Source organism: Struthio camelus, chromosome Z, assembly GCF_040807025.1.
Source record: "Struthio camelus isolate bStrCam1 chromosome Z, bStrCam1.hap1, whole genome shotgun sequence".
NCBI lineage: Eukaryota > Metazoa > Chordata > Aves > Struthioniformes > Struthionidae > Struthio > Struthio camelus.
This window is the reverse complement of record NC_090982.1, coordinates 844,838-870,469: the sequence shown is the minus strand read 5'-3', so window position 1 is coordinate 870,469 and position 25,632 is coordinate 844,838. Positions and strand designations below refer to the sequence as shown.

Below are 25,632 nucleotides of genomic sequence, written 5' to 3'. Positions count from 1 at the left end.
TCATCATAGATGTACATAACCAGACTTTACACGTCATTTTTTCATAATTTTTTTATTTTATTTTGGAGCTCCTTTTGAAATTTTGTGTTCCTCTTTCAAACCACTCTTGAAATAATACCAAATTTCATAAACCTTAATATGAGTGATGTAACTGAGATCTTCCTCTGCAGCAAAGACTAAAGTAAGAAACTCAATTCATTCAGTTTCCTTAAGAATCTGATGAGAATCAAATGAAAATGGGTTACATTTTTGAATTTTCACTGAGAAAAGACACCTACAGTTATTTAGAGTTGAAGATCTTCTGCTTTGCATAAATAGTTACTAGAGAAATATTTTCCATATATTTTCCATATCCAAGGGAAATGCTGTCAGTTCTCACCTTCAGGATAGGGGTGAGGGGCTTGTCTCTTCTTGACAATATGAATGGCTAATAGGCATCTAAGGTATGGTTCTGCAGGAGGTATTAGGTCCACTCCAGAACATCTTATAAATGAATAATCAGAGCACCTGCCTGGGAGGGTAGACTGTCCTAGTCCAACTGCCTGTCCCAAAGGAAGGACTGTAAATTGAATGTCCCATACCCCAGGTGAGTATTTTCGTATTTACTGAGGAGAAGAGAAGAGGTAAAGGAACAGCATGCGTATCCTCACGGAAGGCGATGGGGTTGAAAGACAGCTTTTCGCAGGCTATGAGAAAATATATGTTACCTGTCAAAAAAAGACAGAAAAGCTGACATGGATTAACAGTAGGGTAAGGGAGATTGTTACATATAAAATTGTATCTTTCAAAGTTGTGTTCAAACAAGAAAAACGAGTATAAGTTCTAACAGGCTAACCACAATCATGCAAGCCAAGATGTACTTGAAAAAGGTATAATCACTGGCAGCAAATCCTTCTTCAAACATATCAGAAGCAGGAAAACTATCAAATGATTCACAGACGCAGTAGATGACTGAGCCAGATGATCGAGTTGTAGAGCCAGTATGCAAGTAACACTCAGAGATGATAAAACCATCAATTAAAAACTAAAAGTTAATTTTTTGAATCTGTGTTCAGTGAAGCCTGGATTCTTTGCTGGAACCCAAAGCATCCATCTCAAATTACATTTTCAGTATAGGGAGTTATAAAGCAATTAGCTATGCACCTGGATTACTCATGGAAGAGTTGCTTTTCTGTTCTTAAAAAAAGATCCAGGAGTCATCTGGAAAACTACCCATAGCCCAGGTATCCATACCAGGCAAACTGGAAAAAACTGTTGTATTTATCCATGTGTCCCGCAAAGCTGCTCTACTAGTGATAAGTCAACATAGCTTTCCTGAAAGGAGATCATGCCATGTCCATTCTTTGAAAGACTCTAGAAAGAGAGTTTGATTTCTCAGCGTTCCAGAGCACATTCAACAAGGTTCGTCATTAAAGGTTTAACAGCTAGTTTCCTCCATGGAGGAAGATTACCAGTGGGGTTTGCGGGAATCTTTCTTGGTGCCTGTGAGATTTGGCATATTTGTGAATGAGCTGGGAGAGGGAGTGAACAGTGATGCAACAAGGTTTGATGCTGAGCTGTTCAATGTTACAGAAATGAAGGCTAGTTATGAGGAGTTGCAGAAGGCCCTAACAGAAGTACTAAGTGATCAAATAGGAGGTGAAGTTCAGGGCAGATAAATGTTACATCATGCAAATGAGGGGAAGAAACAATCCTGTCTTTATTTATGCAATGAAGAGAGCTAATTGACTGTTAGTGTCCAGGAATGATATTAGGAACATCTAATTGACAGAACTTTGAAAACCTCAGGGCAATGATAAGCAGCAGTCCAAACCTAACTCAAAGACCAAGAATTACCGAGAAAGAGAGAACAAATGGAAAACATCATTAGGTCGCTGTAGGTAGCAGCGGTATATCCACATCTTGAATTCTGGGCATAGTTCTTGTGTGTCTGCTATTCTGCTCTACCTTTGTGCTCCAAGATACTAGAGCAGGAAAAGGTACAGAAGGAGACAACAACGATGGTCAGAGCTATGGAACAGTGTTTGAACAAGAACCATTTAAATATGTTAAGAGCTCTTCAGCCTGGAGTGTAAACATAAAAAGAGGTCTGTAGAATCCTCACAGGCTTACAGAAAACAAATAGGAAGTAATAGCTCGTTGTCTATTTTTCTTCATGAACTGAAGATATCAAATGACACTGGAATATGATAGAATCGAAGCAAAAGAAGATGGCTCTTCACACAACATGCAGTTACGCTACTGAATTCTTTTCCACAGGTCATTGTAGATGCTAAAGATTTAACAAGTTGAGAAAGTGGCTGGACAAATCCAGTCAGGAATATTTTTACATATAAAGAAACTCTGCATATCCCACTTGCAGTGGGAGATCACTGTATGCGTTCCATGTTGTTCTGCTTCTTTAAGTACGTGCTACTAGCCATTGTTCAAACCCAGTACTGGTATTCAGATGTTGTATACAATTAGTTTGTCAAGCTATGTTGGTATAAAAGCAAGTTGTATTTTCCTGTAAACATTTTTCTCTTCTCTTCAGTAACACCTATCGCATGATTGAACAGGATGACTTTGACATTCATACAAGGTTGCACACTATTGTGAGAGGCGAGGATGAGGCAGCCATGGTGGAGTCAGTGGGCCTTGCATTGGTGAAGTTACCAGATGTCCTGAACCGCTTGAAACCCGACATAATGATAGTGCATGGTGACAGATTCGATGCTTTGGCACTGGCCACTTCTGCAGCCCTGATGAATATTCGCATTCTTCACATTGAAGGTGGGGAAGTCAGTGGCACCATTGACGACTCTATCAGACACGCAATCACCAAACTGGCCCATTACCACGTGTGCTGCACAAGGAGCGCAGAGCAGCATTTGATAGCCATGTGTGAAGACCACGATCGCATCCTTTTAGCGGGATGCCCCTCATATGACAAGCTTCTCTCTGCCAAAAATAAGGACTACATGAGTATTATGCGCATGTGGCTAGGTGAGTAGTCCACTTCATTATGTGTCTCATATTTCTTTCAAAACCAGACCAACTCGGTAGCTAGGTTATCAACCTGTGGTTCCTGAAGCCTTGGGGATCTGTTGACCAGTGTCTCTGAGGAAAGTACAGGATAAGAAAAAAGGACGGGCTTCTTGTCAGTAAGCTTGTATTTGCTTAATTGGAAATGATTATGAACCCGCTTTTGGTCAAAAACATAATTTATTTGATGATTATCTTGCTTTATAAATAAAGTTTCTTTAAAAACATTTCAGCTTTTGTTCCGCTGTGTATAGCTGCAAATCTAGAAACCGATCCCAACAAATGTATCTGGTCTTTTTGTCAAGGGAAAAGAATAACTACTTAAATTGGTAATTTCTTTGACTCATTTTTAAAATTGACTTTTTCATATATTTAGCTTGGTGTAAAGGATGTATCCAAATAGAATCAGAGCTTTTCAGGGCTAATGTAAAAACATTAAAGGGCATTTATGTTCTGAACATTGCAGTAGTGCAACATGCATCGAAGACTTTCAGTGTTTCATATCCATTTGCTAACAGATAATTCCTGCAAACAGTGGAGTTTTGTTTATTTTTGGCAGAGAAATGTCCTATAAGGTGTGTTAACCTGTGCAGATAGAAGCTGGAGTCTTGTTAGATCAGTAGGTGAAGACTTGGCAGGTAAACTTTTCAACAGATGTATTGAAACACATAAGACTGTGTCTTTCCCATTTTTTTTTAAGCAATGGGAACAAACTCTTTGCTTGAGGATTGGAGAACTGACAGGAATCCTGAGTAATGAGTCATCGTGAGAATTAAATGCCACAGTATGAGTGATACTTATGTGTTTGCTGTTGTGAAACAGCCTTGCAGGTAGTAAGTTGAGAGCAACTTCAAGGGCTTTCACATTATTCCAGATTCATGCTGATGTGTAGTCTTGCAAAGCTTTAGGGAAAGGCCTACGAAGTAACTGTATGTTGGCCTTTGACAATGGTACCAGTTATGAGTCTTGCCTAGAGAGGCAAAAAAAGAAAAGATCCTCCTGTTACTCTCTTGAGTTTTACTGTAGCATTGCAGTTCACGTGCTAAGATGTCCTATTCAGTGCCTAGACAGTGCAGGCATTCGCATCAGTAATTTGAAAACAAGGTCCTCCGTTCCTCGTTCATTCTCTGCCAGTAAAAAACTTCTTGGGCTCCATTTGAACAGGTGAAGATGTCAAACCCAGAGATTATATAGTTGCTCTGCAGCATCCTGTGACCACAGACATTAAGCATTCCATAAAGATGTTTGAGCTGACGCTAGATGCACTCATCTCCTTCAACAAGAGAACGCTTGTTCTATTCCCCAACGTGGATGCAGGTGAGTAAAATTGGTACTGATGCCTTTTTAATAGCGTGATGGCTAACAGATTGGCTTTAAAGAACACATTGGTTCTTATAGAGTGCTTTCAAGCCAGAATGCCCAGCCAGGTGGAAACAGCTGGATGATCTCAGCATCAGATGTGCATCCGCTGCAGCTCCATGGTTACGTTGCAGGACATCTCATCTTTTCAGTCTTGAGAGGAAGATGAAAGGAAGCCATGTGACACCCAAAAGCAACATTAGTGCTCCTGCATTAACTAAAACTTATACAAAGACTTCTCCAGTGGAAAATGGGATCAAACTTCGGCTTAGTTGCCCAGTTCTAAAATTTTGCACAGTGAGGATAAAAAAAGAGAACAAAAATTGCTTGGAGCTGGTAATTCAAGCGACTGCTATCAGCTCCTTTGCATGTTGAGGCTTTCAGTTTAACAAAAAAAACTTGAATCATATGTTCATTCCCTGTGTTTTTCTGTAGGAAGCAAGGAGATGGTTCGGGTGATGAGGAAGAAGGGCATTGAACACCATCCCAATTTTCGAGCAGTAAAGCATGTTCCATTTGACCAGTTCATTCAGCTAGTGGCGCATGCTGGTTGTATGATCGGGAACAGCAGCTGTGGTGTCAGAGAGGTGGGAGCATTTGGTACGCCTGTCATCAACTTGGGGACGCGTCAGACTGGAAGAGAAACAGGTTTGCTTACCTACTTTAATTTCCTTGGAGTTCTGAGTTTGTTTTGTTCGAAAGAATAAAGTCGAACAGATGCTTGCCAGATATCATCTTGCAGTATCAGCACCATATTATTTTTGACCTGTTTTAAAGCTTCACTGACTATTCTTGTCATCACGTCGGTGATACTTTTGTGTATTAAACCTAGTTTTTACCTACAAAGTGGCTCAAATAAAATGTATTTCCGTTTGTAGTGGCTTGTATTTGCCAGAATAGACAAGTAATATTTTTTCTGTATAATTAGTTTGATGTTTGACATGTATAAAACTTTCACATGTATAAAACTTTCACTTTAAAAATACAAATTCCAGCACTTCAGAAAGTATCTGTTTTGTGATATTTCACAGTCGTGCAGATACAACACAAGAAGTTGTTACCTCCCGTTTTCATCTGTGTTCTTATTTATGAGAATTGCATTGAAGGCTAATCTTCTACTCTCTAGTGCATGACACTACCATAGGAATAACCATAGCTTACATGGGAACATGAGCAGGCACAGAAAAGAGCAACAGTAATGTCCGTCTGGCTGGAGTCATTGCTGCTCAGAGGACACAAAATTAATTATTTATTCGTTTATAAAACAGTTCTTATCGTCTAATATCATTTAAGTAGCTGACCTGTTCTCTTACGTTCATTTTTTGTCATCTAGGTGAAAATGTTCTTCACGTTCGTGATGCTGACACACAGGATAAGATTCTGCATGCTCTGCAGCTTCAGTTTGGTAAACAGTATCCATGGTAAGTGCATTTGTTTTGCTTCACAGGGCGTGTTAAAGCAGCGGAGAAAAAGGCACTCAGTCTTGAGGTAGTTCATCCTATTTGACCAGGATATTTTCACCATGCTAACCTGAAGCTACAAATTGTTTTTCATTTTACATGGCCCATTCAGAATCATAGTGCAATGTCCTGTATGCAGATTAGTACCTATAGAGTAAACATTACTAGTAATGTTTTGGTATAATCAGCACTTTAACATCCTAAAGAAAGTCAGAAGGTCAACATTTAGCTGTTAGCTTGGACTAGCATGATTTATGCAGCTTGTTCCGTAGCAGTAGTACAGGGGAGAACATCTGTCTGCCCATCTTTGACTCCTCCTGCTTGGAGGACACACTGCTTTATAGCTGGCTTGACTTCCAGCATGTTCTCTAGAGAGCAAGCTCCCGGAAGAGATACTGGATTACAGCAAGATGCCTTCATTGGTCTTCACACAGTAGTGTTTGCAGTGTTGTTGTTCTTAAACAACTAAGTTGTTATAAACTTCATGAGATTGCACGTGCTTAAGGGCAAGAATCAAGTGTGTATTTGTGAAGAATCTCAATAAAGTAATTAAATTGAATTGTGTTTTATTAAATGTCTGATGCCATATATGGTGATTTTTTTGAAACCAGACTTCTCTCTGTTGCAGACTGGCATGAATTGTACCCATTAATATCACCTAGTTGTCCTCTGTGTGATAAGTACATGTTGTCTGGACAGGTAGCACCAGAAGCTCATAGTTCTTAATTCCCATAATTTTTAGAGCTGTAGTATGCAAGTTTGTTCATTAAACCCTTAATTTTTCATTTAATTTTGTGGTGTCTTTAATATTCCAGTTTTTTCACATTGCATGTTTTATATTCCAAAATGGACCTAATGCCAAGCTTGCACAATCTTTTGAATGTAATCTTCAAACTACTGTACATTAATGAAATATCTACCATATCCCATGCCTGGCTGAGGTAGTCTGAGGTGCAGTATTGTCATAGTAGCCATACTGTAATTTTGTAACGATACAGTGTTACAGCCTTCTGTCATATAAAAGAATTCCACAGATTGCAGTGTCATACCCGTTACAATTGGTCTTTTTATTCATATTATAGCTCAAAAATATATGGAGATGGTAATGCCGTTCCAAGAATTCTGAAGTTCCTCAAATCTATTGACCTCGAAGAGCCACTGCAAAAGAAATTCTGTTTTCCTCCTGTCAAAGACAATATCTCTCAAGATATCGACCATATTCTAGAGACACAGAGTGCCTTGGCAGTGGATCTAGGTGGAACAAATCTCCGAGTAGCAATTGTCAGTATGAAGGTAAACACTCTGTCATGCTTTTATACATTCTGCAGACTCCATCAGGCTTTGTGATTCCTTTTGTACACTAGGGATGGGCTGATGATAAACAAGACCTCCAGAAATCCTACCAGATTTTGCTCTTCAGGGGTTGAGCAGGTTTTTACCCATTTGATGCCCCTCTCCTCAAGTCATGCTACAATTTGCTCTTCAAAGTCTGCTGTTTAACTAGCAAAGCCCATTTCCCAGCACGTGGCCCCAGTTGCTGCTTCTCTGTGGGAAGTCATTTGGCCCTAGAAGAGTAGGACAACTTTCAGATGTTTTAGTCCCCAAAACAAAGGTGCCTCAGTTCACTCTGCAGCTTTTTATAGCTCATACCAGAAAGGAAAGATTCCAGGAGCAGTTTTCTTCCTTTCCAGTTGCCTTACAGAGCCACGTAATGGACACAGAATCTTTCCGAACAGCAGTCAAGAGCTAGAAAAGCAGTTTATTGAAGAAGTGGGGGTGGGTTCAGGGTGGGTTCAGGGTTCAGGATGCAGAGTCCTTGCATCTCCTTTACCAACAGAAGACAGGCTAGTAAAAATTTGTTAATTTCTTCCAAGGTCTTCCTGCATAGAAGCATAATTGGTAAGACAGCGCCAGGCCTCAGTTGGCCTTAGTGTTCAGTGTAAGGCATTACACCGTAGAAATGTAGACCAGTTGAGGACAATCTGGAGTAGAGCCACAACAATTACTACAGCCCTAGAAAACACGGAAAGATTGAAGAAATTGGAATTGGTTAGTCCAGGGAAGAGGAGACTGACTGGAAAAAAAAAAAAAGTCTTCAAATATGCAGAAGCCTTTTCCAAGAGGAGGAGAAAAATCTGTTTTACTTGTGCATGAACAAGTAGTAAAGGATTGAAACTGCAGGAGGAGAAACTTCCAAAGTTTTTCTTAGTATCTAGCTTAGCTATCAATGCAGTAGAAAGTTGGAATAGGTAACCTGGAAGAGGGTAGTGTCTTCATCACTAAACAATTAGGAACAGATGAAAAAAAGGTCTCTCAAGAACACCATAATTATTGCTTGTTGATCTTGCATTCGTAAAAGAGAGTGCATTAGAATCACAAGATGATCTTCTGAAATGCCTTCTGGGGTTTTGACTGATTGTGTTGACTGGGATCATTTTCCCTTTGATGTCTGAAAAGAGATGCTTGATCGTTTAATGCCATCTTCAGTAGAAGCAGCATTTGGTACTTACGCTAGAATTCCTAGGTACTTGAAAGACTGAATGAGTTTTGAGTCCACGGTGCTTCTCCTTCTGTGATAAAAGACCTTTCAGCCTTCTGAAATAACCTTGAAATGCTTTAGTGACTGTATGGAGAGATGCTTAGGCTTTAAGGGTATTTTGTGATTTAATGAATTGCGTGCTCAGGAGCTCCTCAACCCATTTTCCTGATAATGGTACAGTAAGAAGCTTTCTTTAGCCTATGCCATACAACTAATAACTATGCATGGCTTGCATAGCTCTGCCATTTATGGGCAAAATATTTAATATCTTAAACATTTGCCAGCTGAGTTAGAAAGATGAAAATTTATACTTGGCGAAAGATATCGAACACTGAAATCCTAAAAAAAATAGCACATGAGGCAACCAAAGAGGCATAAATATCAGCCTGGTGCTAAATCACCTGTAAAGGCATCCTGTAATGAAATAAGCAAATACACTCATACCATCAGCTGATTATCTAGACCACTCAAAAATGGAATTTCTGTTTAAACTTGGGAGCCTCAAGCTCTTGGCAAAAATGGGATAACAAATTATTTGGTGATGGTGTAAATATATTTGAAATAATTCTTATCTAGCTTGATTAGTAGAAGGACAGTTAGGACTGAAGAATTTTAACTCACTTAGACAACTGTACTCCTGTTTTGGGAAAAACGTAAAAACTGTGAACTCCTAAGCACTGTAAGGATTTGATTGAAATTGATATCCAGAGGCTTTTGGCTTTTATTCTCGACGGTGTTGGATATTTACTCCTACGGTTAACACTGTGTGCCTCCAGATAACCAGATCAGTTGGACATAGTTACCCAGAAAGAAAAACATGTTACCTCAAGCAACCTGAAGGACTATGCAGATGGACGTGTTGTGGTCCACAATTTCATTCCCTTACAAAGAGATGTCTGGTAGATAAGGTCTTGAAGAGAGCTTTTAAGTATGACTTTTTTGAAAGTAAGACTGTGACACAGGTAGAAACACAAATGAATTGAAAAAAACTTGTCTGTTTTGAAGGGTATAGCTGAGAGTAGCATTTATGAAAGTTAAAGCGTTACCAGTCGGAGCAAAAAGAAATACCATAATAAAGTCTACACAACAGCTGTAAGCATTTAACAGCATGTGGCAGAACTGAAGGTATAGTTTTCTTTTCTTGAAGAAAATGACTGAGCTTTCAAGAGCTCTGGAAACAGTTGTTTTAAAATTTGTTGTCTCTTCAGATAAACTGGTTCCTGCAACCTTGCCCTCCAGTATAATTTCCTCTGATTCCTCTCCTGCTTCAAATCAAGAAGTAAAGAGAGCCTAAAGTAGAACAGAAAACTAACCCCACTGCTGGTGTAATCCTGAAGTGGTGGGATCCAATGCTATCAGGGTCTTGGCATTCCTAAGTTATTTCTGCAACAACAACTCAGCCCGTATGCATATAGACCGACTTTGTTACTCCTTTGTCCATAGCTGTATTAAAACACTGCTCTTCATTTACATGGGGCGTGTAGTACTCCAGATATAATAGAGAGAGCACATTGCTAGGCAAAATACCAGCTTCTCAAATTTCTTGGCCTAAGCCTACAAGATTAACATCGCATTCATGTTCCTAGGCACTCACAGATTCAGGCGTGCACAATGAATGCTTTCAGACGGCTGCGTGACTCCCAGGCTATAAAAATAGTCCCTTTCTCCTGGACCTTCCCTCCCACACACCACAGACGTCACGGTAGACGGTACTGCGGAAATATTTCAAGTGACTCACAATCATAATTGTTTAGAAAACAGATCATTTCTGACAGGATAGCAATGTAAACTGAGCGCTGAAATTCTAAGCATTTCTCTCTGGCTGACTCTCCTCCTGCTGGTAGAAAAGCCATATTTATGGCACCATGCAAAATCCCATGTGGTCAGACTGGAAACATTTCATTCTGAAAGCACTGGGCGGGGGGTTTGCCTTTTTTAGCGGCTGTTATTCTCGTACTTCTTTTAATGCTTGATAGTGTTGATTGTAACTGTATCAAGGTTTACTCCTAACGAAGTTCCAGCAGCCCCTGTAATACTTCCTTGTACTGCTCATGTGTTCTTTAAAATATGTACTGTATTTCAGATAGGGGAGGTTGAATTCATAAGGCCTAATCTTGCAAACTTCTCCTCCAGGCTGACAGGAGTCTTCTTTCACAGAACAGCTTGTATGACCAGCACTCAAGGCATGCATCTGTTTTTGTTTTTAAAGAGAAAAGTTGTGGCTCTCCGTTTCTGCGTTGACCCATAATTGCAATTGGAAAGAACTTTTATCATAAAGTACATTTATATGGTGCAGGTTTTGTTTTTTTTACTTTCTAGGGTGAAATAGTTAAAAAGTATACCCAGCTCAACCCTAAGACTTATGAAGACAGACTAGAATTAATTCTGAAGATGTGTGTAGAGGCTGCATCGGAGGCAGTAAACGTAAACTGCAGAATTTTGGGAGTGGGTAAGTTAATGTCTTTTCTTCTGAGAATTTCACTGAATGAAATCACTACAGGTTAATTTAAAACAGTTTTCTGAAACAGATCGAGTATATTTTGATGCTCTTAAATTATATTTCTAACACAGTAACTTTTTTAAATGGCTGTGAAAATGAGAAGCTGAAGATACTATCTGAAGTTGCCCCAGACTGTATGAGCTATGAAAGCAGTCTGCTAATCTGTAACAGCGCCCAAGTCCTGACCTACAGCACCATTAAACTTATAGTACAGGTTCCTTCGCTACCCCAAAAAATGCTGTTTGTGCTAATTATATGGTCTCTGAGTATAGGGTTGTGATTTTGAATGACATGTAAACAGTTCTTCTAAACGGAACTCATCTAAAAGGTACAGTATAAGTAGAAGTGGCTTTTCAAGCCCCTGCAGTGTGAGAAATGTGTGGCTAGATGCTCAGTGCATATTGGAACTCCTCTTGAGACTCCTGCAGCCGAGTGCAGTTTTCTCTAGTGCCTGTCAGCCTTTCTCTGTGGCCAGGGTCAGCCATGCAGCAGAATAGGGCAGAGTAAAAGGGCCAAAATGTTAGATCAGTTTTGGAGCTAACAGAGATGACAGCAGTGTTTTTGTTCATTTCCATTTTGCTTAAAATGTAGTAGAGATCCACCTTAGTATGTGTTTATATTGTAACCAGTGTCGACTTCTTCAGTTTCATGATGAGTCTGAGCTTCGCTTTGAGATACTGATGTAAGTGTCCTGGATATTAAGGAGTACATAAAATCCTCATTCCATTTTGGCAGAAAAATGACCTGAAAAAAAAAAACTCTTTTGCTCCAGACCAAAACTTACTTGAATCCCAAGGTAGGAAAAAAAGTTAATTTGAACTTTTAAAAACGTTGTTTTTTCAAACAATGTTAAGTACACAAAACCATGGGAAGAAATATGTCAGACCTTCAAATCAAATCTTTCAGGTTACTTTCACTGTAAGTGAACCAAAGTATCTCTTGTCTAGCTTCATTAGCTCCGTAGTAGTAAACTTTTTAAATGCCTTTACTTATGGAAATTGCAGTTTGTTCAGTGCTGATTCTGGTAGATTTCAAAAATAAGCCCTGCCCTTTGGTAAGGCAGATTGTCTCTCTTTAGGTGTGAAACGACCCGGGAACTGCATTTCTTACATCCACTCAGTTTTGTAATATGTGTCTGTGTATGCTAATAGAGGAGCATCTAACTGTCTTCCTCTTCCCGCTTTGGAAGGCACTTTGGAATTTCTGAACCACCGAGAAGAAAAAAAAAAAAGAAAAGAAAAGAAAAGAAAAATAGAAATAAATAGAAATAGAAGAAGAAAAAATAATAAAGAAAATTAACTGCAAGAAAAACAAGAGACCTCTGTGAGAACCATCTCCCTTGCATCAGGGATACCTGCAATTAACAGCCTTAGCACTGGAAGAGAAGATCAGCTCATCTATGGTCCTCCACTAATTGCAGCTACATTTTGCTATCCAGATAAAGCTGTAATAGAAGATATTGCTTATTTGACAAATTTCCTTTAGTAAATGTAGAGGAACGCAGAAAGCTCACAGAGAGAAAGGCAGGTCATACATAATCCCAGTTTCTTGATAATAATGTAATGCAAAAGTAGTCTCTAAATTTACAATATCCAGTGCCTTAAAGATTCCACGGAGTGGCTTGTTTGGTGTCGGGCAGCTCAACAGTACAGAAGGTCTGACACCAGACAAAGTGGTATTATCCAGGTATGTGCAGGGCACTGTCCTTTTGATCGTAGAGACTCCATAATAAGGAGCACAGTGCAGTTTTCATGGGGAGTAACTTATTTCTAAACTGTAAGGAACTCTTCCATTTAGGGAAAATTCCTTTTTCTGTAATTTCTGGGGAAAAAAAAAATGCATCCAGTTTCTCTGGGAGGTTGCAGCTTTATTGCTGAAAGATGAAAGGTACTTCAGGCATAGGTAGTACACATACCTGAACCACCCAATGTATTTTATTCTGTCCAAATGCTAAATCCTGACAGCCTCATAGTTCTTGTAGCAAAAACAGTAAATCCTGCCGCAGTCAGTATTCCAGACATCTGAGAACAGTTCATAGCCAGCTAGATGTTATTATGATAATGAGGTTACAGAAACAGGGTTACAGTTTTATTTCTTTATGTGGCGAAAGTTTGTTTGTCATTCTGCCAGAATTACGTTTGTGTTTATCCTTCTGCCTCCTTCTTTCTGTGACTGATAGCTTACCGTTCAGTTAGTGATGAATGAGGGAAAAAGTTGGCCACAGAATGAGAAATTTCTTACTTGGTTGTTTTCTTTCTGTTAACTGCTTCTTGCCTCATTCAGCATGCTCTCGTAGTTTGAATGAGAATACTAGCTGGAAGTGCAGTTTCTCTTTAGAGAAAGACATGTAATTCTCATAGGATTCATTAAGGTATTAGATTGTAGTTACTTCCTTAAAGCTAATAATCATTAGCTGGAGTCTTCCTATAACTTTGGAAGAATCCTTGCAAAACTGAACAGAAGGGCTGGACTTAATCTCGGAGCCTGTATCAGTAACACTGGCTGTCTCCAGCTACCATAGGTAGCTTTTACTTATAAAAGTAATATTCATTGGTAATAAATGAGGAGAAAGAACAAAGGAAACCCAGATCTATACATGTTGCTTAGAGGTGCTTGTGAGAGCTATATACTAGGCAGTAAATTTACTAAAAATATATTACCCATGCTATGTTCTGTAATTAACAAGTAGAGTGCTATCAGTATCCCAGTTACACTGGGAATCGCTTCTGTGATGACAACATAGTGTTTCCTGAAGCAGCATTTAAGTTATCTTTTTGGAGCTGATGGTGGAGAGAAGAGTACCTTCTGGTATTCCTGTACTCATTTACAACAACTACAGCATGAGTCCACAGGGAAAGGACTGTTCCTTCTACCGTATTGCAGGGTTTTTTTCCTAAGTTGCTATTCTGTTTTACGGGAAAATAATACCTTAATCATGCTGTCTTCCTAGAAAAGGTTTGTGAGAAGAACAGCCCACAAGAGTACAGCCTGGCTCAATTTCATTTGATTCCAGAGATAAGAGAGCAGGATTTATCAAAGTTAGAATTTATCAAAGAGTCGGCATGTTTTCCTAACCTACTGCTGAGTTAGCAACTATTAAATAAGGTTCTGTTGCAATAAACTTTTTTTTTTTAAATCCTTGGGAGACCTTCACAGATTTTCAGTATGTTTCTGGGAATGACATGTCTAGTAGGCACTTGCTAACAGGTTTACAGTTAACTTGTTCTTCACAAAGTGAGATTTTCATGCCTGTCGCGACTTTAGTCCTTAATTGAGCAGCAGGTCACATGGCGGTTGCGGCAGCTTTCTGTTATAATATTAATTAAGCAAATGGACTTTCTTTCACAGGGTCTTCTGACATCTTTAGCTAAGCTCCACAATTATATAATCTCTGTATAATGATAATGGGTAAAATGTTCAAACTTTGTTTTCTGGAGCTAAATACTTGCATAATAGGGTAGCTTACTTTTCAGAGGTATTCCCGGAGCCCATCAACCTTGGAATCCCCACCAGCTAGTGAAACAGTACTAACCATGTTTCCATTCAGCAGAGAACTCTCTGAAAGTACTTTGGTACTTTCACAAGGAAAACATTATATTTCTTAGTAGAACTGGCCACTCACAAGTCCAGTGATTGCTTTTTAGTCATTCTGATTTAGAAAAGCTAGAGCAAATTTCAAGGCATTTTTACTGTTGCATGGTTTAAACAATTTATTCAGTGTAGTTTGTTATGTCTTTTCTACATGACTAGGACAAAACATGAAGATTGAGTGATTTGCTGCAATATTGTGAAGTAAAAGAAGCTGACTTCTCTATTGACTAATGCTAACTGTTTCCCATCTAGTTCATCTTAGGATATTGGGCGCGTCTTCATCAGAGCAGTAAAATTCTGTTAATTCTCTTCACATCAGAAACAGCACTTCTAGTAAGACTTAAGAGATTTTTACTTCAGCAGTTTTGAAGTCTAGTATTCAAAATAAAAATACTTTGCATTGCAGAAGGGAAAAATAGATCTTTACTTTCAAGGATTGCACACGCTTAATTTTGCTTTCTCTCTCCTGTGTTTATGGGACTTAGGTATTTCCACAGGTGGACGTGTAAATCCCCGAGAAGGAATTGTGCTTCACTCCACCAAGCTCATTCAGGAGTGGAGCTGTGTGGACCTCAGAACCCCAATATCTGATGCTCTGCACTTGCCGGTCTGGGTGGACAACGATGGAAACTGTGCTGCTTTGGCAGAGAGGAAATTTGGTCATGGTAAAGGAATAGAAAATTTTGTGACACTCATCACTGGTACAGGTAAGTAGATTGTAGTGAAATGAGACCTAAAGTCCATATACTAGCACCATCACTCAGAGGCTCAGCTCCTCTTAAAAGCATGAACAGTAGTATTGTGCCTGCATTGTGCCTAACATATTAAGAAGTTCTTTAAGCAAAAATCCTTTGCCACTGTATCCATTTGTACCATTTGCAGTACTTTTTTAACTTCTTAAGGCATACGGAACATTTGGCATTGCATAAAAGCTGCGTTGATAAAAAGACGTTCTGCTGATATAGCTGTGCAGACAAACCATTTTAAGTAAGCAAAACCGGAGCAACTTTGACTGGAATCATCTTGTGATATAGCTTAATTTAATTTTCTTCCAGCTACGGAAAACACAAGTCAGATCAGGACAGGCATCTGAACTAGCTAGATGAGCAACTTAGCGTGACAAATTGTGTTTATTATATTTCCAATGCAAATGTGAGGTAACTTTTCTCCTTTGTTTAGTCCTTTAGAATGGTGGCCATGATAACTAGTTGAAGAATCCCCACTTGGGATTTGTGAAGAGGTAGCAGATTGCAGGTGTAAAAGTCCTGGCTCATTGGCATAGAGGTTACAAGCGTTGTGTAGATGTCTAACTATGGTGTTAAAGCATCTTCTCTGAAATGCAAAATTTTAAGGCCACCTGAAAGGTTAGCTTTGTGCATGAAGAGCATGACCTACTAGCTTACAAGATTTGTCATAGTAGTCCTGCGACGCTTTTTGTACCTTAGTACCTTCCATGGGCTTGAGCATAAGCTTGGAAGAAAGGATGAACATTTTGTTCCATTTTGTTACATAAGGGTAGGAAGGGAGCTATAAGCTTGCTTTCTAGGAGCATGTTGAACAGAGGTGAGTTCTTCAGTAACCAGTCATTCACTTGGTTGCCAGTATAGAAGACCACTGATGCCTGTATTTTATCTTATCTCTATTAGAATAAGCAAACGTGAAAGAATTTGGTCTGTATGTTATCTTTTTTACGCTCATCAACTTTCATACCTTTGCAGGAATTGGAGGTGGAATCATTCATCAGCACGAGTTGATCCATGGCAGTTCTTTCTGCGCTGCTGAACTTGGGCATATTGTTGTATCTTTAGATGGACCAGAGTGTCTTTGTGGTAGCCAAGGATGTATAGAAGCATATGCCTCTGGAATAGCCTTACAGAGAGAAGCTAAGAAACTGCATGACGGTATCTATGTACTTTATCTTAAAAAAAAAATGTAGATGGGTTGCTAAACTGCAGCATGGGTGAAATTTGCAAGGATGACATGAAAAAAAAGGACATGCCTCCTTTTTTCCTGGAAGAGAATGAGCATAAGGGCAATCAGATAGGAATTCTTGTGTATGGCCACCCCAGCAGCAGCAGCAGCAGCAGCAGCAGCAGCAGCAGCAGCAGCAGCAGCAGCAGCAGCAGCAGCTACCTTTGCAGTACAGTGCATTTCTCTCTCAGTTATGGCAGTATCCAGGCAAGCCACATTTGGAACCTTTTGTCTCAAAGTTACCACAAACATGTAGGAGAGCTTAGCCTCTGGTTTTTTAAGCATGCCACAAGGTAGCCATTTTCATGGGCATTTTGCAAGAAGTCTAGTTTCACAGTGGTTGTCTTTCAGCAGTAGCTTCCCAGACTGGGATAAGGGTGAAAACATTTTATAATTTTGCTTATTAAGTTTTGGGGCTGGCAAGACTAATGAATTATCATATTGCAACTGTTTGAATTTGAGGTGTTGGTTGTACAAACAAATCCCGGAATAATATGGATATGATTGCTTTGACTAAACTCAGGGTTGGGTGGATTTCTCAGCACCCAGGCTTCGGTATGCAAGTAACAGAAATGTAAAGATCTAACTGCCTGTTTATCATCCTCCATCTCTTGCCTCACCACATCACTGTGTTTTCCTCTTGGCTTTCCCTCCTCCACTACAGAGGATCTGCTTTTAGTAGAAGGAATGTCCATGAAGAAGGAGGAGGTTGTCAGTGCTGCACATCTCATTCAAGCAGCTAAACTTGGGAATGCAAAAGCAGACAGCATTCTCAGAACAGGTAAGACTGTAACACCACAAATGCGTAGTTTTGCATTAGAGTTGAGGATCCCTGTATAATTACAAATGGTAATGGCATGTTAAATACCAAGTGGGGAAGAAATGTAAGCAGCTTGCGTGTTATTTATAGAGTCTTTATTCTGGGGAATGAGATGAAAAGTTCCTGCAAAAATCAATTTGTCCTTATATTAAAAAAAAAAAAAAAGGTGAGATCTCAATATTTTCATATTATTTTGGAAAACAGTGGGACATTTCATGATAGGCAAGTGAATGCCTAGTCTGAGCAAGCAAGGGCAATCAGCATATAACTTTATATGGGATGTTTTATTGTTTTACAAGCTTTAAACACAATCTTCTTCCTCATACAGAGCTGATAGCACAAATTTAGTAGCAGAACATTTTCCTTTTTTCTCTTACAAGCATGGTAATACATTGCTTTATCTTTGACAACTGTATCCCTGTATAATGCATTATCCTGCAATAAAATTGCCTTTTCTTCCTTTTATTTTGAAAGGAAAATTAATGGCAAGCTCATACTGTCTTAAACATAAACTCATAACTGTCTGCCATATGGAACAGAAAGCTTTCCTGACCATAGTGTTATTTGCTGCTAACAAACAGACCTATTTCAACAACTGATGCTTGGACTACTGTCTGTTACTTAATTTATCTGTATTTTTTCAGCTGGGACAGCATTAGGCCTTGGAGTTGTGAATATTCTGCACACCATGAATCCCTCTCTCGTGATCCTGTCTGGAGTTCTAGCCAGCCACTATGTTAATGCTGTTAAAGACGTGATACATCGACAGGCTTTGTCCTCTGCTAAAACTGTGGATGTGGTGGTCTCAAATCTAGCAGATCCTGCTCTTCTTGGAGCTGCTAGCCTAGTACTGGATTATACTACACGTAGAACATACTAGGTACCAGGAAGAATTATATAAATGGACTCTTCAAATTCCAAATGGGTGGAGGGAATACTGTACCCAAAATTTTTTCTTTGACCAGAGCAGCTACTGAATCAGAGTAGTGTTCCAAATAGTTAGGGACTACTTTGGCAATTCCTAATTGAGGTGGTATCTTTTCTGTATTTTTTCTCAGTTTTGTCCAAGTTCATAGGAACTAATGTGCAATTGTGTTGTTTTTAATCACCTCTCTGGGCAAGCCCAGATGTTGCTTTAGGTGTAGTTGAATTATTTATGAACAAATCTTGATGTACTGTGGGGACCAGATGTGGGGCGGTATGTCAAATTATAGCTAATGCTTCAGGTCCTACATGCTATTTCTCACCTATATGAAATGAAATACCTACAATTTGACTAGCTTTTCCATTTCCAAGCTTCCACTCACAAGTAAATATGTAATTAGAAATAGTAGGTAGTAGATTCAGTGGGTGAAAAGAAGAGAGGTGTTACCTCTACAAACAGAAGGGCTGCATCTAGAAATTGTGGTTCACGAAGGACTTGGCAGAGGCAGTTATTTATTGCAGCACCTTTAGAGGGCTAAGTCCCATTTTAGAATCTTTGCATATGAAGGAAAAAGACTGTGATCTTTTGAGTTTACAGGCTGCCAGAGCTGTCCAAAGAAAATGATAAGCATAGCAGCGAGCATCTTCATCATCTGGCTATGGCCATCAGTAAATTATTTGAATGTTATTGTTCTGGGTTTTCTGGGTTTTGGGTTTTTTTTTCTTTTTTGTTTCTTTTTTTTTTTTGTGGTAAACTGCATGGGAAGGATTTTGTTTCTCAAGAGACTTGGTCAACTACATTTTGTCTCCCACAGCAGAGAGGGTGGCCAGTCAGAATTCTATTAATGCGATACCGCTGAGCATAAAGCCTCTACTTTTCAAGAAATTTCATCCACTGCAGAGTAACATAGTGCATCTCCTCAGCCATGCTGGTGGAGGTACATTGTTCTTTGACTTGCACTCACCATCAGCTCATGGGATGGAGAGTCAAATCTGAGGCCTGATGCTCACCTTCAAGGCATTCAGTGGCCAAGGAGCAGAATATGTCATGTATCAATAAACACTTGCCTAAGGTGAACCATGGTTAGTATGATACAGTGGAACTTTCTACCAGAAAGGCTTTCTGTGAGGGAGATAAGACTGTCCGGGAATCTCATCATAGGTTGAAGGCCATGCAGAGAAGCCCTCTTGACCGTGTAAGGCAAGTTTCTTTGACCACAACTTTGTGACATAAATACAGTTCTGTCTTTATCCAACTGTTCTTTAGCACACTTTCAAGATACTGTCAGAGTAACCTGATGACAATTACTTGCCACAAGGAAGAACTAAAAAACAGAACCACCTAACTGATCAGCTCTCCCAGACCGAAGACACCTGCCAGGGCAACAGTCATGAGATTGTTCTCTGCTTTGCATTTCATGATCTGTTTTAACAACCACTAATTCAACCACTGCTGTCAGTATTTCTCAGCAGGTCTGTATTTCTGCATAGTAATATACTAGTATGGGGAATTAGAGGGATTTTTTCCACAAACGTGACTCAAAGAATTTTTCAACAGCCAAAATGAAGCACCCTTTTCCAGTTGCTGCCATCTGCCACACAATAACCTTGGAGTGAATACACATTAGTAGACTATAGTGGACCACTTTATTGACTGCTTCTTGAAATGAATCAACAATGAAATAATTACACAAGTAGCCTTCACTTCATCCTCTCCTGTGCAGGGAAAGCTGAGCATTTGCATTTTTTTTTTGTAACTGACTTTAGGACCAACACCAACTCTTCTTCAGTGTCTCCAAGAAAAACTATACAGCTTGCTCCCGCAAACCTCCTACACCAGTCTTTGTATATCTTTCTTAAAACCAGCAAATAAGGTGCCACTGGCAAAAACGTATCTTAAAGATTTGCACTTGACATATCCAGTAACTGTTACACCAAAATGATATCTTCATTACCAGGTCAAGGAGAAATGCGCTTTGTCCCAGCATGGCAGCAGCTCAGCTCAGAAGTAACAGTAGTAAGGCTCTGAACAGAAAGGATCCCTGTCAGTCATCTGACTTTTGCATCCACTGGTGTCACAGGGACAGCCTGAGCAGAAGTGGGACCTAGCGTCCACTTTCTAGACCTCCTGATGCTATTTTCCATTATAACTCTGACTCCAGGCATGATTCTGACTAGCAGCTGGGAGGAGGTTGCAGGCAGTAAGGACCCATGCAAGACTAAGGTGCTTTGGAAAAGTTCATCCCGAAACACCTTTGAAGTCTTGTCCGTTTAAGAAAAGTGATCTTAAAATACTGTCAAAATTATTTTTCTGGCAACTGGATAAGAAAAACCTGCTACATAAATGCAAGTGGTGCAGAATTCCTCACAGTTTTCCCTGAGGAGTTTGTGGGCTTATACAATTAAAAGGCATTCTTTCATATTAAAGACTGTAGTGTTGTTTTTGTTTTGTTTTGTCCTCCTCCCCCAACCAGAAACTTCATCTCAGGCACGCTGTTGTGGATCCACCATTTTATGGAAAAGGACTCTGCATTGTTACCCATCCCAGGGGGAGAATGCTGTTCACAGAACATCTGCAACAAGCAATTTCTGGTTTCTCTGTTTGGCCCTATGCACTTAACAATAGCCTGTGCCATGAAAGTCACACGTTGCAGTGAGGGTGAGCAAGTCTCTTTATCCGTGGGGAAGGAGACAGAAAGCAAGAGACAATACTGCACTGTGTTCTAGCAACAGCTGAAACCTCTTTCCCCAGCTGTTACCAACATTTCAGAGCCTAAAGCGCCTGAGACTTGCACTGCATTACTGTCTGTCTTGTTAACTGCGTTCACAGCATCAGCCAAAACTACCTGTTAAAGAAGGTGGTCTGGTTGTGCAGTATCACCAACAAGTGCATGTGGTATCATGGCTGCACTGAAGCCCCATTACTGAAAACTGCAAGAATGCCATTGTCCAGACCTCTAACCAAAATGGCACCTGACTCAAGATTAGCACTTGCGCATGAAGACAGCCCCCCCCCTCCCCCCAGCCAAGCATGTTTAGCTGCATATGTGTGCTTGCTACACAAGCAAGCAACAGCAATACTTAGAACTGCAGGGCACACCCTAGCTCTACCTAAGCATGGAAACCCTGCCATGCTAAGACTTGGGACTGCAAGGAAACCAGCTGAGTTTACCTAGCTGTCTGTGCATATCTTTACTGATGCTTTGCAAGCTGCACAGCGAACTCCATCAAGGCCTGAAATGTCTTTTTGTTCTCCTCAGCAGCAAGTTCAGTTATTCTGCACTTTGAGTCTTTGATTTACTGTCCAGACACTCAAGATGAAAAAAATGCCTCAGCACATTGATGGTCTTAAAACACTACCTCCATTCAAGTGTCACATAATTAGACATATTACCAATAGAGGGCATTCTCGAGCTGGTATCACAGAAACTTATCAGAGCTGCAGGACAGTAATGGGATAGGGCTTACCTCTACTTCAGTCTGCGTGAGTAGACTGTGATCCCTGTGTCCCTTTCAAATGCAGTTGGGAGTTTATCAGCATTAATAAGGGAAAATGCCTGGACTGTATGCCTCTCAGACCACTTCAAATAATTGTTTGGAATTTTGTTTTGGTCAGCAAAGACGTATTGGAATGAGTGCTTTAGCAGCTGCAATCACAGAATCACAGAGTGGCTGAGGTTGGAAGGGGCCTCTGGAGATCATCTAGTCCAACCTCCCTGCTCAAGCAGGGTCCTCTACAGCATATTGCCCAGGATCGCATCCAGACGGGTTTTGAATATCTCCAGGCAAGGAGACTCCACTACCTCTCTGGGCAACCTCTTCAGTGCCCTGTCACCCTCACAGTCAACAAGTTCGTCCTCCTGTTCAGACAGAACTTCCCGTGTTTCAGTTTGTGCCCGTTGCCTCTTGTACTGTCGCTGGGCACGATGGAGAAGAGACTGGCCTCATCCTCTCAGCATCCCCCCTTCAGATACCTGTAGACATCGATGAGATCGCCCCTCAGTCTTCTCTTCTCCAGGCTGAACAGGCCCAGCTCTCTCAGCCTTTCCTCACATGAGAGATGCTCCAGTCCCCAAATGTAGTTGCTAAAACCATGTATTTGTTCAGTTATATTTTGGTCCAGCACCAAACGCTGACTGCTTCATAACCTGACAGCATATGCTTGGGTGTGTATTTTTTATTGGTGGGGGTGGTTTTTTTTAAGTAGCCACTGAAAACGTTTATGAGGCTCAGACGACAACATGGGATGTCAAATCCCCTGGTTTAGATTGTACATGTAATTGTAGCACTTCTCAATTGGTTAATTTAGCAAATGTACAAGCTGCAAGCTCTCATAAAACAAGATCAAACTGTGCATGTTGCTGTGTGGAAACCAAGTGGTGCCCAAATCACTCACTGCTTGTACACTGCAGTGTAGCTTAAAACCAGACTATCATGGTTGCGTGATCAGAATTAGCAAGGCAGTCAGAAGACAGGTAACAGAGCCAGTTCTCATTCTCCTGCTCCCGTAACTGAGGAAAGGTTTTGGGTACACCGCCCTTGTTCTGACCTGACACAGATCTGTCAGTCCTATCCTTAATGCATCACAGATTACTACTAGGCTTTTACACCTACCTGAAGACTTTGCATGCCTTGTTCCTCCCACCCCGCAAAAATCAGTTGGTCTGGGAGATGATTCCTCTCTGCACCTTTGCTATGCTTATATACTCACGCCACTATCACAACAGTCTAGCTCTGTATCTACCACTGTTCAATGTTGGGCTTTCCATCTTTCTTTGCATGAAGCACATTCGTTTTAAATGCTAATACTGTGTGAAGTGATAAGTTTGCGTTTAATTAAACAGAAAGTGTATGAAGACAGTATTTAAGTTGAAATTTTAAAGAAATATTGTTATTTCAAGGGTCCCTTTATCATCGCTTGAATTTCACAAGCTTATTGTGCAGTATAGGTACTGCACTTTTTAAAAAAAGCTACTGCTTTCTCCTAGCACATCCTACAGACTTAAATGGGCCATCCAATACCCAGGCACTGCAAAAGGGCTCCCACAGTCAGCATCACTGTAACATCTGCAGATCCTGCACCTGCACTGCCCAGCACACACTGCTTTAATTTCTGTAGCATTGCTTTGGCCTTTAATTTGACTCTTTGCCAGCTTTATTGGATTGCAGCCCAAAACCATGCTCTTAGCATAGTTAAAATCTCCTTGACGTCAGACAATGTGCTTAACTAGCTCCATAGTTCACACAGGAAGCCCTCTAATCTGCTGTGCTGCAATCTTTCAAGTTACAGGAAAACCAAACTGCCTATTAACACTTTTTAAATAGAGCACCTGAGTATGTTTGGCATAATGCTTCTATTTATTAAAGTTACTATCCTGCCGAAGCCTTTCTACAGCAACTGGGCTGTAGGGATGAAATGAAAGTTTTAGTCAAGTCAACTAAAGGCATAATTGATCAGGGTTAATACTGAGTATCATTATTCTAAGGACTTGCTCTCTGCTTCTAGCCTTCTTGCTTGACTCACCTGTGGTATTCCTGTGCAGCACAGAAAATACTTTCTTGCTTTTATCTTCTGTAGAATGAAGCTTCTGGAGCTGTAGTCTACCATTTTCATCACCACTTGACAGTAGCTTGTGCACACACTGATAGTTCTCTTGCAGCACAAGAATAGCTCCAATCACTACAGCCAACTGTAGTGCAAGGCAGAGCACACTGACTATTTAGGCCACACTGGAGACCTGTAATTTTTATCAGAGCAGTGAAATAGTGCACAAGACTGAACAGACCATTCTAAGACAGTCAGCCAAGACAATGTTTTAGCACAGCAAAACTAGGATACAGCCCCTGTGAATGCTGGCCAAGATCAGATAGCTAAAAGAGGCAACAGTACAAAGATTTTCTGGATCAGTTTGTTTTAAATGCAGCCATCTTGATGTACAGCAACTCCAACTCAATTGCTTGATGAGCAGAAACGAGCACTTTTCTCTTAGTGCCTAAGCCTTCAGTCTACCACCCTGTAAGGGAAAGTCTGCCAGAGTCACTGAGGACAAAGACACAGTTCAAGGACATCACAAACTTCTTTACAGGCACAGAGCACAGGTTTGTCTCTTCCTAGTGAGCTCAGCTGCAGGCAGCCTCCACACAATGGGGCTTTGTAATTGAAGCTAGCATTGAGCATTTACACGGAATGCACAGCCCCACCAGCAGAAGAATGCTAACGTCTCCAACTGCCCAGTGCCTCATTGGGTTTTTCTAGACAAAGATCTGAAGCTGGAGTGAGAGTCAGTCATTTGGCAGAAAACCACCTGGAACTGCTTGCCTACAAAGGAAGTCCTAAGTAGTATCCTCAGTTCACCAGAAGTGATATAAGCTCTTTAACAGGCCTGCTGCTCCCATTTCCTGGAGCTTTTGTCTTATGTAATAAATTAGAGAGGAAAGAAAGCTCTCACGAGCTTTAAGAAAGCTTAGGGACAAGCAGGACTACCTCTGAAAGAACAAGAGCATTGCTGGCTGGTCATTCACCAGCAAGGTGAAATCACTAACAATTAAGGGAAACGTTTGCTCGCTCACCTCACACTCAGTGGAAGAGAAGCAGTTCATCCAAAGTCAGTTCATCCAAAGTCAACACATTTTGCTGTTTAACAGATCTTTAATATCAGTAATGTTGAAAGTGACAGCTCAGTGCACAACAGCACAGAGACTACAAATTTGGAGGTATTCCCATTTAGACACAGGAAGGAAACATGAGGAAGAACATGCAATCATACAATGATCAGCTTTAGATACATCATAAGATTTGGTCCAAAAAAGACATTGAAACAATTAATCCAATTACTGTGAACACGCTTCTCTGAGTAAAGTTAAGATATTGCATTTTTAGTGTTTCCATCGTGCTGTCCTTCAGCGAACCAGTGGAGCCTGCTTGAGTGAGATGAGGACTGAGCGCATGCGGGACACATCTTTAGCCTGCTTACTAGACTTAGGATTAAAGTCACAGAGCTGAGCCACACGTTCCCACTCAGTGCCTGGAAAAATGTCTTCTGCATCATTCACAAAGGCTTCTTCAGCTGCCCTAAAAGTAATGCAATGCACCTTGTGTTAATACCCAACACATGAGGTACCCCTTCCCTCTTAAAGGATGCAGTTGTTTTGGCATGTTTCATAAGAAATGTGACCTGAGAGCTGCTTGCGGACATTATGGCTACTTAAGCTCCCACTGCCCCAACCCTGGAGATGAAAGTAGGCTGCAGTAGTATGCTATGCACAAGCAGTGCAGAGGATTGCCGTGTAAAATGTTGGAATACAGGTGTTTGGTTTCAAGAGTAGTTACCCAGTCTTTGCCTACAGGAGACACCACGCAAACTGCCAGCAAATAAGGCACTTTGATATAGGCATTTTACTTACAGAGCAATGCCCAAGTCTTAGTTACTTAAGCTTCTGACAC

The 25,632-nt window shown here is 40.4% G+C and overlaps 2 protein-coding genes and 1 long non-coding RNA gene across 8 annotated transcripts in view; 1 reads left to right on the top strand and 2 right to left on the bottom strand.

Annotated features, from left to right (window-relative positions):
- Positions 1-18,189, top strand: part of GNE (glucosamine (UDP-N-acetyl)-2-epimerase/N-acetylmannosamine kinase) — a 36,539-nt gene extending 18,350 nt beyond the window's left edge. For all 4 annotated transcript variants that reach the window (XM_068928590.1, XM_068928591.1, XM_068928592.1 and 1 more), the window contains exons 3-12: positions 2,534-2,985; positions 4,189-4,341; positions 4,819-5,031; positions 5,717-5,804; positions 6,926-7,136; positions 10,702-10,831; positions 14,959-15,180; positions 16,192-16,374; positions 17,109-17,225; positions 17,909-18,189. In XM_068928590.1, coding sequence (XP_068784691.1) covers positions 2,534-2,985; positions 4,189-4,341; positions 4,819-5,031; positions 5,717-5,804; positions 6,926-7,136; positions 10,702-10,831; positions 14,959-15,180; positions 16,192-16,374; positions 17,109-17,225; positions 17,909-18,144 — 2,005 coding nt within the window. In that variant the 3' untranslated portion in view covers positions 18,145-18,189. The remainder of the gene's footprint in view (positions 1-2,533; positions 2,986-4,188; positions 4,342-4,818; positions 5,032-5,716; positions 5,805-6,925; positions 7,137-10,701; positions 10,832-14,958; positions 15,181-16,191; positions 16,375-17,108; positions 17,226-17,908) is intronic.
- On the bottom strand, positions 34-15,006 carry LOC138064746 (uncharacterized). The gene is made up of 2 exons (XR_011138001.1): positions 14,901-15,006; positions 34-707 (listed from the first exon to the last, which is right to left on the bottom strand). It is a non-coding gene; the product is annotated as an uncharacterized lncRNA (long non-coding RNA).
- Positions 18,190-24,817: 6,628 nt separating the features above from the next.
- The window catches only part of CLTA (clathrin light chain A), a 13,873-nt gene continuing 13,058 nt past the window's right edge, over positions 24,818-25,632 (bottom strand). For all 3 annotated transcript variants that reach the window (XM_068928596.1, XM_068928594.1, XM_068928595.1), the window contains one exon: positions 24,818-25,260. In XM_068928596.1, coding sequence (XP_068784697.1) covers positions 25,089-25,260 — 172 coding nt within the window. In that variant the 3' untranslated portion in view covers positions 24,818-25,088. The remainder of the gene's footprint in view (positions 25,261-25,632) is intronic.